The sequence below is a fragment of the Wasmannia auropunctata genome, unplaced genomic scaffold (assembly GCF_000956235.1).
Source record: "Wasmannia auropunctata unplaced genomic scaffold, wasmannia.A_1.0 LD336101.1, whole genome shotgun sequence".
NCBI classification, from domain to species: Eukaryota; Metazoa; Arthropoda; class Insecta; order Hymenoptera; family Formicidae; genus Wasmannia; species Wasmannia auropunctata.
In genome coordinates this window covers 1,717,830-1,732,908 of record NW_012026789.1, presented here as the reverse complement: position 1 = coordinate 1,732,908, position 15,079 = coordinate 1,717,830, and the positions used below count along the sequence as shown (strand labels likewise).

General features: G+C 38.2%; 1 protein-coding gene across 5 annotated transcripts; it reads left to right on the top strand.

The window, feature by feature from the left end:
• Positions 1–323: 323 nt before the first annotated feature.
• On the top strand, positions 324–12,484 carry LOC105458388 (leucine-rich repeat-containing G-protein coupled receptor 6-like). 5 transcript variants are annotated; one of them, XM_011703665.1, is made up of 4 exons: positions 2,219–3,423; positions 3,517–3,593; positions 8,486–8,880; positions 8,971–12,484. In XM_011703665.1, the coding sequence occupies exons 1-4, from the start codon at positions 3,375–3,377 to the stop codon at positions 10,610–10,612; spliced, it is 2,163 nt and encodes a 720-aa protein (XP_011701967.1). In that variant the 5' UTR covers positions 2,219–3,374; the 3' UTR covers positions 10,613–12,484. The 5 variants fall into 5 exon arrangements, with proteins under 5 accessions (XP_011701993.1, XP_011701961.1, XP_011701976.1 ...); XM_011703691.1 differs by lacking the exons at positions 2,219–3,423; positions 3,517–3,593 and adding an exon at positions 324–483; XM_011703659.1 differs by lacking the exons at positions 2,219–3,423; positions 3,517–3,593 and adding an exon at positions 1,074–1,223.
• The last annotated feature ends 2,595 nt before the right edge of the window (positions 12,485–15,079 follow it).

Genomic DNA, 15,079 nt, shown 5'->3' with positions numbered 1-15,079 from the left:
AAGAATTCTTTTTCTAAAAATTCTGAAAAAGAATTCTTATTGCACCTAAAAATGAATTTATTGTTAGAATTGATGACATACGACTGAACATACGATTGAATTCTCTTTTAACTCTGTGTGCTTAAATAATAGCAACAAACCGCAGCTGCGCGGCAACGGAGGTCCTCAAGCTGTAGGTAATTGGTGGACACCGCCGCTGTTTGTTTTGTTGCGTAGAAACGACGGTAGACCGATTCCGAAACTCGTCGATTGGAAAACCTGTCTCGTGCGTCCGAATCGGAGTTGAGTAATTTCGCGATAGATATTCCTTTCGTGCGGTAAAGAAAAAGAATTTACGAGCGTATACGAAGTGAGAGGGACGAGAGCGAGGTGACGCTCCAACTCGTAAAACTCGTTAAACAATCGAAAGGAATAACTGTGGTGATTCACGCTGGTGTGACGTTAACGCGAAAAGGGATCTTCTATTTGCGACACAGTACAAAGGTGACTCTATCTGCGATTTCAAGTATCTTTTTCCTCTTGTTTTGGATTTCTTAAAAGATCTCCGTTTCTAAATAGACCCCGAGTACCCGCCACTCTTTCTCTCTCTCTCTCTCTCTCTCTCTCTCTCTCTCTCAATCTAAATAATTAAATACTTCTATTTATATAGTTCGTTACGTTCGTTATCGTTTACCATAAGACATTGAAGATTAACGGGCAGCTTCTTGGAAAAGCACGGACGAAATAAAGTCGTCGACGATGACGAATTTATCAACGATCGTTCTTGTAGCGGCCATCCAGGCACGATCCGTGATAAATCGAGCGCGTAAACACGATGGTGTACGATGTGCACACACGCGCGTATATGTGACGGCACGTCACAGTTTTACCATCGTTTATCTCGAGTGTGTTTAATTCTCCCTTATTGGGAGATGCGCTTCAGTTTTTCAAACCTGGCCTCTCCCCGGCGTCGTCATCAGCGGAGCAGCGTGTGTGCAATGTGTGCAGTGTGCACAGTGCATCGCGCGAGCGACGCATGCGCGCGTCTCTTTCCTCCTCCCCCGCCCCCTCCTGCCGCCGCTCCGCGGCCCCGTCTCTGTTCGTATACATATGTGGCCGGTATTAATCAATCACCTGTTTCGTCGTGTACGCGTTTCTTTCCTTTTACGAACGCGATCAACTATTGCACGCACGAGGATCTCTCGATCTGCTGTGAAAAAGCGAAACGCGGAACAGAAGAAAACGTGAGTCGAAAACATACATATTTTTTTGACGTATTTCTATTCGCTTGGGAATATATATATAGACGGGACACAAATAGTGTCTCGCTGCAGTTTGCGCCAGTGAGTGAATTGCAAAAGGACGGGTAATTAATTTCGAATCGTTGCGCTCGAATGTCTGTCGCTTACATGCGACATATGTCGTAATTAGAAGTCAGAGTGATATGTTTACCAAATCTGTAGGAGATATATGTCCCAAAAAACGCGTGCAACGATTATTTTAACGTACAATAAAAAATGTAGTGTCTACGAAATTGATATGTGTAGTGCCTTAAAAACAGCTGATTATGTACGCGATTGAACAAATTGCGCGGCGAATCTGGTAAATCTGGAGCGCGACGTAACGAACGTCTTTTCATTGTCAGTCGTTGTTACCTCTCCGCTTTCCGCTTCTAAAACATCGTATTGTCGTCCGACGGAACATAAACAAAACGTGTATCTCTCGCGCGCTCGCTCGCTCGCGATAGAGAGAGGCGTGCGGGTTTACGCGGAAGTCGCGTGTGCGTCGTTTATAAACGTCCGCGTCGGCGTGATTTTCCTTCAGTCGTCGAGAATCGCGCGCATCGCGACGCAGTTTGACCCGATCGGTGGTTTTTCCTTTCTTCCCTCTTTCCTTTCCCTCCCCTCTCACCCCCGCCGCATACGTACGTTTGTTTCGAGCGCAAGACGCGTTCGGAAAAAAAAGAGGTTTATATTGTTTATATACACCGTCGCGCAAGCGCATGCCCGACGTCAGCTTTCGCCGGCCGTGTCGTGTCATCTCCGTTCTGCAACGCGCGCGAGCTTCCTATTCCACGGCGACTGGCACCGAGTATTGGCCGAATATCGTGCTCGTTAAAACGAGGGCTGCGTTATCGGGCCTTCGTATGCAGATCGCGATAACGCTCGATGGTGTGTAGAAGGCCCCTCGCCCGGAAACGTCGCATCCTCGTCCCCACGGTAAGACGAGCCTCCCTCCCCCGCCCGATGGCGACCGTCCCGGTCGCGAAATTAGGAGGTTAGGAGGAGCGAGGTCGCGTTCAATTCGCAGGCAGGGCCGGGTTTGTTGTTGTTGTCCCGCACAACATCTCCTTTCTCCCTGCAAGGAGAACTTCTCTCTTTGTAAGGTGCTTTCAATCCGTAAAACAGGTGCTTCAAAGCCTTTTTTCAATACGGAATCTTGAAACTAAATCTCCCCGCTCTTGTCTCTCTCGGACGAGCCTTACTGCTTCGAGACTTCCTTAAAAATTGACAAAAATTGTACGCGAAACCGTATACAGTAAAAATCTTGCGTATAAAAAATATGCGTATAATGAAATAATAAATACACAGAAATGTGTATGACAGAAAAGATAGGAAATAAAATTATAATTTTTTTTATAAATTGTGAATGTTTTATCGTTTAAACGTATTTTTACGCAATATGAAAACAAATAGTTTTTTTTATCTCTTACGTAATGTAAAACGCGTGCCTAGAAATATGTAATTTGTGCAATCTAAATTAAGCTTAAGAGGCGTTTAAAAGATCAATTTTAATTGAAACATTGTAACACGCTGGAATAATATTTTAAATAATTTTCCTGAACAGGCTAACTGGCACGTATTGAAAACTGTATCTTGAAGTTGAGCTCTCTCCTTCATTGTATAACAAGCTTCAATTGTCGCAACGTCATTGTCACGAATCAGCATAAAGATTACTGTCTATAGTATGAATATATAAACTTGCTCAAAGAAATGGATTGAAAAAGAACTTGCTGCAGTGTCTGCATTTTAATTCTTTATTTCTTTCGGCTAAATATTTGAATTATAATACAAATTTATATGTACTTATTTCTTTCCAAAAAATCTTGCCACATAATATACGAATCATACTAAAAATATGATATATACCGGTTGTAAGAAAATAATGTCTTCACATTTGTTGAAGCAGTATTTTAGAAGTTTCACAAAAATAATGGATTCGCTAAATGATAGTTTTTTTATATGGTAACGCCAAATTAGTATAAGCTAAAGCGAGATAAAATAATGCGCGATCAAATTTTTGAAAGAACAAAGAGAGGAGAGAAATGAGGAAGACCCCCAAACAAAAAGGAAAAAAAAACGAACGGATCGTAAGAAACAGGGCCCGTAAATCGGATGTGTGTTCCGCGCACAACATACGTATACGGAACGAGAGCGCGCCTCGGTAGGTTTTAACCCTGAGTTCACTCGGATATGATTTAATTTAACCGCGGCTCTCGGCAATCCGACCGTTCAATCTATCTCTGTCCACCGGCAGGCGCGCGCGAGCCGTTGCGACGATCGTCTCTTCCTCGTCGGTCCAGAGTATCGTCGGTCTCCTTGGTCTCTTCCTTGGTACGTAAAAAAAAAAGAACGCATATCTCCGAAAGCATTCCGTTTTCACGTGTGATTATACGCGCGTACGGTCGGAAAATAAGTGAATTAGCAGGTCATTTACTTACGCTTTCCAACGAGAATTTTAAAGGTAGTGAATGAAAGATATAGGGAAGAAGAGTGTTTTCGTATAATACATCACCCAAAAAAAAAATATTGCCTTTTAGCGGTACCCTCTTGATTTCTAGAGGATTTTCCTCTGATATTCGGCTTCAAGAAGATACTCTAAAATGTAGAGCAAAATCGTATAATTCTTGATCATGCGTCCACTTTTTTGTAGATGAATATGTGTTTATAGAGGAATATGTTTTGTGTAAGATTTTTTTTATAGAGGAAATGTTAAAAAGAATTTCCAACTTATAAGTAGAACATTTTTTTGGGGTGATAACACTTGTTTTCTTAGTGTCTTTATGAGATACGTAATGAGAGGTCACATCGGAATAGTAATCGGTCAAGTTCGATCGCAAAGTCACTTATTGTTAGAGAAAGAGAGAGACAAAGAAGGGGAGGAGAGAGAAAGAATTATTGAAGTTCAAGAAAACTTTTGCAACAAAATACACACACGCGTGTAATAAAAAAATAATGTAGAAATATTTCATAAAACTTTTAAAAACATAGCTAGTAGATAGTTACAACACAGAAATCTAAACAGACGTTTAAAAGATGTGCTAATTTTTTAGATTGCTTTGAAACTCTTTAGCTTATTTATTTTAGACTTTTAAATTTTTGTATAATCTGTAGCAAGGTCTCTCCCGTAGCTAACTTGCCGCTTGGTGCGCTTATATATTGACTCGGTATATTCGCGCGACGGTAGGGACAGATTACAGATTACCCACTAACTATTCGGCTCCGGGGAGACCTCGGTGCTCTTTAATGAAATAGCCATTCTGTGGAGTGCAATGAAGTGCAATGAATGAGAGTTGTGCGTCATGAGCGTGGTTTCACGGGGTATCATTGGGATAACAAACGCTTCGAAATTTCTTTATGGGTAATTTTCTCAGTAGATTTGATCTCGTTAATCAAGAATGTTAATCAGATATGTTAACAAATATGTCAGATATGTTCCTGTATAATTCAAAGCACGTAATTAAATACATAATAATGACTATCAAAAAAATTAAATATGCACAATATGTAAATGTACGTACCGCTCATTTGTTACAACAATGATATAATTAAAAAAGCAAAATTTATCAAGAAATTTTGAATATTTTGAATCATAAAAATTCTGCAATATTATTTTTTTTGTTTGAAATTTTGATATAACTAATTGTAGAGAGAAATAAAAGTACTGTTAAAATATGTTATTTTCTTTGTGTTGCCGTTCTTTTTTTGCAAGCAACTAAAATGACAAGTTTTTAACGATGTGTTGTAGCAAATGTGCGATATACGATTTACATGTATATTTTTAATGCTTCGATAATTTATCATATTTTTGTTATATTACTTTTATGTGTACTTATTTTCGGTGCTATATTATTGTGCTATATACTTACTACAAATGGATTTATTTCTCTGCAGGTCGAAATATATAAATAATGTAATAGCAGTTATCAAATGTACATACATATATTTCGATAACTGTCATTACATTACTTATAATACTCACTTCGACACATAGAAATAAATCCCAGAGAGATTGCCTCACGAAAAAAAAAGCAGCTCAACATCTGCGTTCGTGAACGCAGATATACGTGAGACGTCACGTTTGATGCACAAAGAATGAGATATGCGGTGGAATACTTCGTGCAACCTTGTGGCAGCCGTGTAGAAGAGTCATTTTTCACGGCCGTTACAGGTTAGAGAAATATAGGCGAAGTGTCGGTCTCCCGCGGTGAAATGCACCTTGATCCACATCACGTCGATATCACGAAACTGTGCGAGACTCGTACGTGCGCGGAAAACAGATGTTCCATTCGTCGCATTAACGTAGTTCGCGCGATTATACCGATAAAACAAACTGCACGGTTTTGTCGCGATTCATTTTCCTCGTAATGCATAATTGGAATCTTTCTTCGGAAGGATGCACACTATTTCCCGCAGAATATAATTTTCTTCCGCGACATCCAGTCGTCCAACGAGAGTTTTATGATAATTGGAATTCTTTGGATTCGGCATTAGTCTTTCAAATATATTCAATTGTATAGTTTGAACGTGTTTATATCGTCTTAATTGAATGTTTCTTATACAGTACATTAGGATAATATTATTCTATATATTAAATAATTTCTTACATTATATGTGAATTTTCCGTCTTCTAAAATTTTTGAACACTAACAAAGAATGATATACGTATATACGATATATGTACAATATATAATACATATATATAATATTCTACAATATACAATAAAAACGTTGTCCAAAACAATGTAATCAATTAATTTGAAATTTTCCAGTGAAGTTGAGAAAGTAAATACTGTAAATTCAACGTGGCTCCAATTAAATTCACAAACTTTTGTAGAATTTGTCAATAATTGCACAAAGCGCGACGCGTTAATCGAAGCCATTTTTCTAGATTCACAAGATACAAAAAATAGCAATTAGTAACAATATTCCATTTCATTTATATATATTTTCATTGTATAATAGTAATTAATAATTATAAATATACATCAATTTAGTAAAATAAATTCAATTTTATTGCATAAATATTTTTAAAAAAACGCACATTTTTCGCTGAATTATACCTTTTATATTGATCTACGTGTCGAATAATATATACGACAAAATTAGATACGTATAGTATTTCGTAATTTTGCTTGTTAACATTTAGTTTCTAAATTTAACAGTCTCGCTAGATGTGGTAAACATCGCAATTAGCGTCCGTACTTTTCCACTTTCGTCAAATATATATTATATATATGCGCAACGGAGTTGACGTAACGCAATTTGACATTTGCTGGCAAAGTGGTCGAATTATACATTCGCGCAGGTATCGCTTTTATGGAACATCCGCCAATTCGTATAATGATATTACGAAGCATTCTTATGCAATGATTAGTACAACTCGCGGAGAAATAGAGGGACTTTGACGCACGAAATTTAATAAACTGTACTCTTTCGAAACGATGTGATAAGGCGGCACACAAGATCATTTTACTTCTCTTGGGTCAATAAAAACAAAATTACATAAAATTGCAGTCTCTTTTCAAGAGAAATCCGCGAATAGCTTTTACGGAATAATGTATATCGCTTGGCAAAAATTGAAAATATATCAGTTATCCTTTCATTCTAATTAGTTCCGCTTAACTTATTTCCATTTGATTAAAGTTTAATCGTTCATGACTTACCGACTCTTCGACAATTTTATTACAGAAGATATTTCAACGTGAATTGAGTTTTTAAAGAAAAATACGTAATCTACGGATCTACATAGAATAAAATAAACAGTTTGGAAATTTAAGAGTTCAGAGTTTCTTATATAAAAATGATGTAAAATACAGAAAGTACGGCTGAAATGGCTCTTTTCGAAATTTCAAAGTAATCTATAATCCTACGATATTCTCTCGAACGCAATATTGTATCGTTCCCTAGAGACGAGCCACTTTGCGCGTTTAGGTGTAGACAGCGATATTGATTTGGCAAGTACATCCTCGGAGAGAACAATGGCACTCTGTGCGTTAAATACAATTGTCCAACGACGCATGGACGACTCGAGTAACCCCACCGGAACAAGCCAATGCGAAATCATCAAATGTATATGGCAGTCACCAGTGAAAGAGAGAGATAGAGAAAGAGAGAGAGAGAGTCGCCGATGGGAACGAAGAAAAATATTCCGACACGTTGAATCGATTCAACGAACGCCTTCGTCATCGCGTAAATTCCGCTTGGGGAATCCCGGAGGACCCGTCGCCACGAAGATCCCTCGCCGGTCAAAACGCTGCCGCGTAAGGAAAGAAAGACGACGCTCCGCCCGCAAAAAGGCATCCAGTGTCTCACCCGGAGTCTGAACCGGAGTCTGAATGCAAATTACTTCATCCCCGGCGTTCTCCCGCGTGAAGGGAGGATCCACCGGGTGAGACGGTGTCCGAAAACTAAAGAATCGCGGCGCCAAAGGCGAGGGCGATGCCGAGAAAATATAGCGATGGCCGGTGGGGATGAAGAGGGTCGGGAGGGTTGGTCTGGCAGTTTCGAGGAGGCAAATGTAACGTCGACGGTAATGGTGATGGTGCTCGCTCCCGCGGCCGAAGGACGAAGGAATGAGATGGCTCCCCTCGCCCTTCTCCCCCTCCCCCCGCCCGTGCGCAGCCGGGCGTGCAACGCGTACCGTTTTGGCGAAAAGCTCCACGCCGAAAGCTTCGACGCGCGTTGCTGCAGCTGTCTCTCGGCCAGAGACCGGCCAAAAGCGTCGACGCGTTCCTTTGTAATGCACTTCGCCAGCGGAAAGAGTTGGTCGAACGTGATTCGTCATCACGATGAATAGAACCGTACTCGCAATTTAGCTCTCGCGGGCGGACTGACTCATTTGCACTAATTCGCACAGAGATGTCACGTCGTGGAACTAGAAAATGTTTTCGATGTTTAAATTAATATAGTTTCGTCAAGAAAGCCAAATGTAGATGTCTTCAAATTTGCGTATAGCAACTGATGTCTTATAACTCGTACTTGAATTTAAAAATATAATATATTAATTTTACAATATAAATTATTATTTATACGTCTTTAATTTCTTTAATTTTTTCAACGCTCAAAGAAATTAATATTTTTTTCTAGTATGACTTGCAATATATAAAAATATAACGTTCAATAATAAAGATCTGCTGCCACGTAGAGAAATTTTTTTCAATATACTGGTATATACCGAAATCCAATTATGACTGTATTTTTTTTGTTTTTGATTGTTGATACAGATAATAATGGCAAAGCTGACAAGAGCGTTGTCTCTGCTCGTGGTGTACTTCGTTATTACATCCGCTCTGAATAACGAGGAGCTGCTGGAGCAGGAATGCCCCGTGGATTGCCACTGTCACTACTTTCGCGTCAACTGGGTGACGGACTGCTCGGACAGCAATCTGACGATCATTCCGTACAGCGAGCTGAGCCATAATGTCTATATTTTAGACATGAATGATAATAATATTGCAGAAATCAGTCCGTTTCCAGACTCGATAAAGTTGAGGCGTCTTCAGATGGCACACAATCAATTAACCGAGCTGACGTACGAATCATTTGCCGGACTGACGTACCTCCTGGACGCAGACTTCTCGTACAACGCCATTACGCGGGTAGATCCCGAAGCATTTCGGTAAGATGATTCGATATCAATTGTATTCGCCGGTAGTCATTCTATTTTTGGACGATATAGATTTTGTCGATCATACGATTAATTCAACAGGGACAACCCGGGTCTAATTACATTGGAGCTCCAGCACAATCCCTTGGACGAGATCGAGGAGCCCTTCCTGAATTGCCGTACGCTGCTGTACCTCGACCTGAATTCATGCGGTATCCGTCACCTCAACACCCGCTTCTTCTACAACACGACGAATTTGAATAAGCTCGACCTGTCGCACAATCCCCTGCAAAGGATAGAGCCGGGCCCATTCGATCATTTAACGAATTTGGAATACCTCAAGCTTAACGGATGCAATTTGACCTACGTATCGCCCGAGGCGTTTTCCCATCTGGAAAACTTGCGACAATTAGAGATAGCCGACAATCAATTGAAAACGTTGAATTGGAGGAGCGTTCTCACGCCGTTGGTGCGCTTGGAACATCTAGACATTCGCAACACCGGTATCACGAATCTACCGGGCGATGCCTTCGCCAAGAACTTGTATCTCCTGCAGCTGGTCCTCGCGGACAACGAACTGTGGCATCTGGATGTGGAGGACACGCTCGGTCACAACTTGCACAGTCTGCAGTCTCTGGACCTGTCGAATTGCAATTTGCATGATCGCCTGTCCGAGGAAGCTTTCCGAAATGCGAGCAAATTACGCGTGCTCAATCTGAACGGTAATCCAATGTTCGCCAGCGATTTGACTGCCGTTCTGCGCCACCTGCCGAAGCTCCATAAGCTCTCCCTCAGCAATTGCAGCCTTCGAAGATTGCCCGATGCCTTCGACGTGTTTGAACACCTCGAGGAACTCGATATCTCTTACAATCCGTTATCCGACGCATTCGTCGGTCTTCTGAATCCGTTAAGCGCTTTGGAATATTTAGATATGTCGTACTGCGATCTCGGTTACGTTGGAAACAACACTTTCGCGCAAATGACCTTCCTGAAGAAGTTGGTTCTCTCGGGAAACGAGCTTCACACTCTGGAGGAGGGATTGTTCGCGAATCTGACGCGTTTGGAAAGCCTGGAGCTCAACAATTGCGACTTCAAGGTACCTCTCGACCCAAAAGTCTTCGGCGATCACCAGTCGACTAACATAGTAGAACTCAAACTCAGTGGCAATCCGCTGACCGTGCCCAACGAAGGCTCGCTGCTCCCGAAGCAGCTGTCGAATTTGGAGATTCTGGACCTCAGCAACTGTGCCATTTCGCATTTGAACGATAACATATTCACCACAACGAATAATCTCACTCAGTTGAATCTTTCGGGCAACATAATATCCGACGTGGAGGATCTGAGCTCTCTGAAAAAATTGCGCGCGTTGGAGCATATAGACCTCAGCAACAACATCCTACGCACGATCAGTCCAAAGGTGTTCAAGTCAAATCCACGCTTACTGTCGGTCAATCTCATGGGGAATCCGTTCGTCTGCAATTGCTCTATCACGGAGACCTGGGATTGGGCGATACAGGAGAAGGGCGATCTCCACGTGCTCGTCGGCAGTCAACCGGCCAATTTCGAAACCGGCTCCGTGAAACGAAGGAAGAATCTCTCCTGCGCCTACGACGAAGAAACGTATCGGAACATGATAGAAGGCAGTCAGGCGACCGCGAGTCGCAAGCATTATCCCAGCCAGTTTACGCCTTATCGTACTTGGGCTAAGTACGTTCGCGAATCTAATTGTAATCGGCGTTTATGATATGCGGCAGTCAACTATCAACATCAACATCCGATGTTGAACGTCTACTATCGTAAGGTACGTAGACTTAAACAGGAACTTTGAGCAAGTTCTACTACACTACTAAATATACCATTGCAACATCGTCATATCTCGTACAAGCCATAAATTATATATAATATTATATTATATATAACAATATCGTGAAATTTATATTTCCGTGGCATTATTTTTGTAGTCATAGGATTAAGGCAGATCTGCAATAGATTTTACGTATTAGGAGGTATTGTAAAAGTATGTCTTCGTATTGAAACATTACTAAGTCAAAAAAATACTCGGTTTTATATGTATATATTGTGCTTTTTTGTACATAATATGATAATTCTTGTTCTCTCTCACTCTCGTCGATCAGACTACGTCTTCGTATAATCAATTCGACAAATCAATGCTTAGCCAAATATTAGAAAATATGAATCAGCTGCCAATGATCGACGTTAAATTGGGAAAGTTAAAAGAAAATTGGAAAAATCAGTGAAGATTAAATAATTTTACTATTAAAATTTTCTGTATTTACACAAAACAAAAGTTGTAGTCATTCTAAAATGGATTTATATTATCAAGTATAAATTAAATGACGTAGTTGTATTCAATGTTAAATTGAACAACTCATTGTGTGACTCTTGAACTCTCATATTTCTACATTTACAATTAAACAAAGAGAAGGTGAAATTTTTATGAGAACAAAAGTAGTAAGTATATTTTTTACGCATTTAGTGACTGGTCACATTGTAATTGTAAATTTACAATAGAAACTGTTTGCGAGCATTAATAGGGCATAATTAAAGTCAATAATGAGAGATATGTTTAATTAATAATTATATAATAGATAAAACTTGCGAAACGCGCTTGTATTGATAGTCACGTAAGTGACTATCTTGCAATTATGTGATCTATTTTTGTCACATATAATTAACAAGAATCATTTTATTCAAGTGCTTAAATTAGTTAAATTTTTATGTTTTAATCAGATGTGTTAAAAATATTTAATTATCTATATAATTAATCATTTAATTTCACATTTGTTAATGATATAGAATTTATCAAGAACATGACATTGCAATATAATAATATATCGGCTTAAAAAATTTTTGAGTTAATGTTACAATACTATCGAAAACGTTAATTCGATATAACGTTAATAAAATGCAATATTAACTTTAAATTTGTCATACATAATTTTTTTTCAATTACATATTGACGGATAAAATCAATAATCCGATGATACGTGAAAAAATACTATAAAGTTCGATTATGGAAGGTACATAGTTCAATTTTACGATTAACAAACGCGCAGTTACATGCAATTCATGTGCACACATACATACAAACACAATTGCGCCATCGCATCCGATAGCGTGTGAGTATGTGGCTATAAAGACTAAATGATTTCCCCCTATTTGAACTTCATAATAGACACGGAAAATGCCTGATTATTGTTAAAAGCAGATATGCAACAGTACCTATTTATGGCGTGGCAAATGCAACATCTCCGTCTTTAATTCACCATTCGAATTATTACTTCATGTATCCTGTGACTCTCCTATTTTTAAGTTAATTAAGGTAGCTTATCCTGTGTTACGTAACTGTTTACGATAGGTTCGTGATGTGCAAAAATACATAATCATAAGCAAATTTATAGGCTTTATAAAACTGATATAGTTGATCTTATAAAATTATTTAATGCGTTTGCAGAACATACATACATATATGTATATTAAATTCTGTTAAATATGCAAATATCTATAATTAGAAAAAGTTGTTTAGAAATTTATGAGGTGGACCAATTTTTCTACTGTCTTAATAAAATTTAATTAATATTTTGGAAGTTCTAAATTAAGTTCGATGAAAAAAAGTATTGTTCTCTCTGTAATCGTATCTTTTTTATACAATTTAAATATGCCAAATTTGTACTACGTTGAATTTGATTGTCAGAAATGCTTTAAATAATATTATCAATGCCTTAATAATGTTTTTTTTTTTAATACTTAATTGCAATTCCTGTTTTTTGTTCGTCATTGATTATTAAAAGTTAGTATACATTTGATTTAAATTATTCTGAATCCATATAAAATTTTTTTGCTTTCGAATTTATTAAAATAATAACATAAATTATTATTTTTGCGAAAATTATGATTTATGTTATTATTTTGTTTTTCACGGTTATATGCGTTATAAAATATTATAATAAATGTTATATGTTTTAACAGTGAAAATTCTATAATCTTGCATTCAGACTTGAGGAAAATTATCTTTGTTATGCCGATAAGATTAACGTTAACATTGTACAAATGTGAATATGCAATAAGTTGAAACATTCTTTTTTTCTTCGTGCATTTTCGTATAAACGTCTATATTTTTCGTTGAATAATTCAACGGTTAGATGATAAGTCGACTTTAGACACCTAGCCAAAGTGAGAGAGAAGGGGAGGAAAATATCGAAAGTGGTAAAAAGCCGCGTTCCTCGCTTTTTTGCATTTGATCGAGATTAATCATTCGGAGCTTGCGTATTCGATTGCCTAAAGGAAATCGACGATCGTTCCCGCCCTCAAATATACATATTGTACGACAAACGCGATGCTGAGCCATTTTCATTTATAATCATGAAATGTAAAAGACTGTTGTTTAATAAAGCTGTCGTTCTCTTCTTGATATACGTGCCAGCTTTCTCGTCTCCATCGCGATGAAACAGCTGCCCCTTGCAGGTCAATCACGGTAACCGGGGCGGATAATCTAAATTGCATCGGTGTGGTATTGACGGTTACGTCGGTATAACGATAAACTCTATCGCCCTTATGGATTATCTTTTGACAAGTTGCCGTTGGCAGCGTTCGAGGTCTGATAAAATTTTCCACGTAACGTGCAGGTAAAGATCAACGTTTTTTTATGCGTTGTTGGAACACTGCAGCAAATCGTTGAAAAATGAATGTTTACAGATGATTATAATATATTATTCTACAGAATGCGCGTTCATGCAAATGCAGCAAAATTAATTGAGGATTTATGTTCCAAATTTTTATAGTTGTCGAAGGAAAAGGGAGAAAGAAAGATAAATTTCGAGTTATGCAAAATAAGTGTTTTGCATTAAATGCAAAACAAGTCTTTTAGCTATTAACAAATATGAATATGTTTAGCTTCTCGTTATATAATTTGCAAATTGTATTTATCAATCTACGTGAAATGTGTTCCATGCAATTAATTGTCATCGTCGGGTCTAAAGGTACAGATATATGCCAGATGTAACTAAAAAACGATATCAAACTTTGGGGGCGAGCTAACCACACCAAAACATGAAAAAAGGTTCAGTATGTCTGCGAATCCCACTATTACAGCTCAAAATTTTTATTAACAGAAAATGAAAAGTAATATTTATTATTATTTATTTTCAACTTGTTTTAATTACATTTTTAATTACAAATGTTCAAAAATTGAAATAATAAATATTACTTTTTATTTTTTTTATTAATAAACATTTTGAATTATTGAGTAACAGTGGTGCATACGCGTTCATATGAATTTTTTTTCATTTTTGGTGTGGAAAATTCGCCCTCGAAGTTTGTTATCTTGTTTTAGTTACACCCTGTATAATGAATATTTGTATTTTACAATACAAACTATTACGTGGAATACTGAAATTAAATACAAAATTCTTATGTATAATAACATCTAGATAACTGGCGAATACGTTAAGATAGTTATACTTAATTAAAAAAAAATTGTTTAATATATCTGTATCTAATATCTTTTACAAATTTTATCTTGTTTTTCAAGACCAGTATTTAAAACACGCTGTCAACGTTAAAGCGCTAACATACTATAGTTTACATTATATGTATAAAGTTTCAGAGATAAAAGTGCGCATTTATCAACAAAAATGCGTTCTGAAGTACGGACGAAATTTCGATAATTATCTTTCGAGAAAAAAAGACCGGATGCGACACACTCGTATCTCAAACTCAATCTTAACTTAAAATTCAATTATTCAATTTCAGAGGAAAATTTGAGTATTTTATATACATGCCCATTGTATTCTTTATTTAAAAAACCCATTGTATTCTTTATTTAAAATAAAAAACGGCTGCATCATATTGATTGCGTGGGCTGCGTGCAGGCAACTTGGCCAGCAGGTGCGCTACGAGAAGGACGACGAATCCGGTGGTGCGAACTGCGACGTGGAGCGACGGTGGAGAGCGGACAGCAGGGAGCATGACAGCGCCTACCCTTCGTCTCATCGATTATATGCGGAATCGTCTTGACCCCGCGAGACCCACACGACCGCGAGACGGGCGCGAATCGGGGATCGTCCCCAGTGAACCAGTGTAACGATACCGCAAATGTTGCATTGCGTGCGTGCATATGTGCACAACACATGTTACGTGCGTGCGTCACTCGGCTTGGTTTCAACGCGCAAAGCAAAGTTCACGTCGCCAC

Coding starts and splice junctions, on each gene's coding strand:
- LOC105458388 (XM_011703665.1), top strand. CDS start 3,375: ATGTGTGTTCCGCGCACAACATACGTATACGGAACGAGAGCGCGCCTC. Junction 3,424..3,516: donor CGGAACGAGAGCGCGCCTCG/GTAGGTTTTAAC, acceptor GTCCACCGGCAG/GCGCGCGCGAGCCGTTGCGA. Junction 8,881..8,970: donor GTAGATCCCGAAGCATTTCG/GTAAGATGATTC, acceptor TTAATTCAACAG/GGACAACCCGGGTCTAATTA.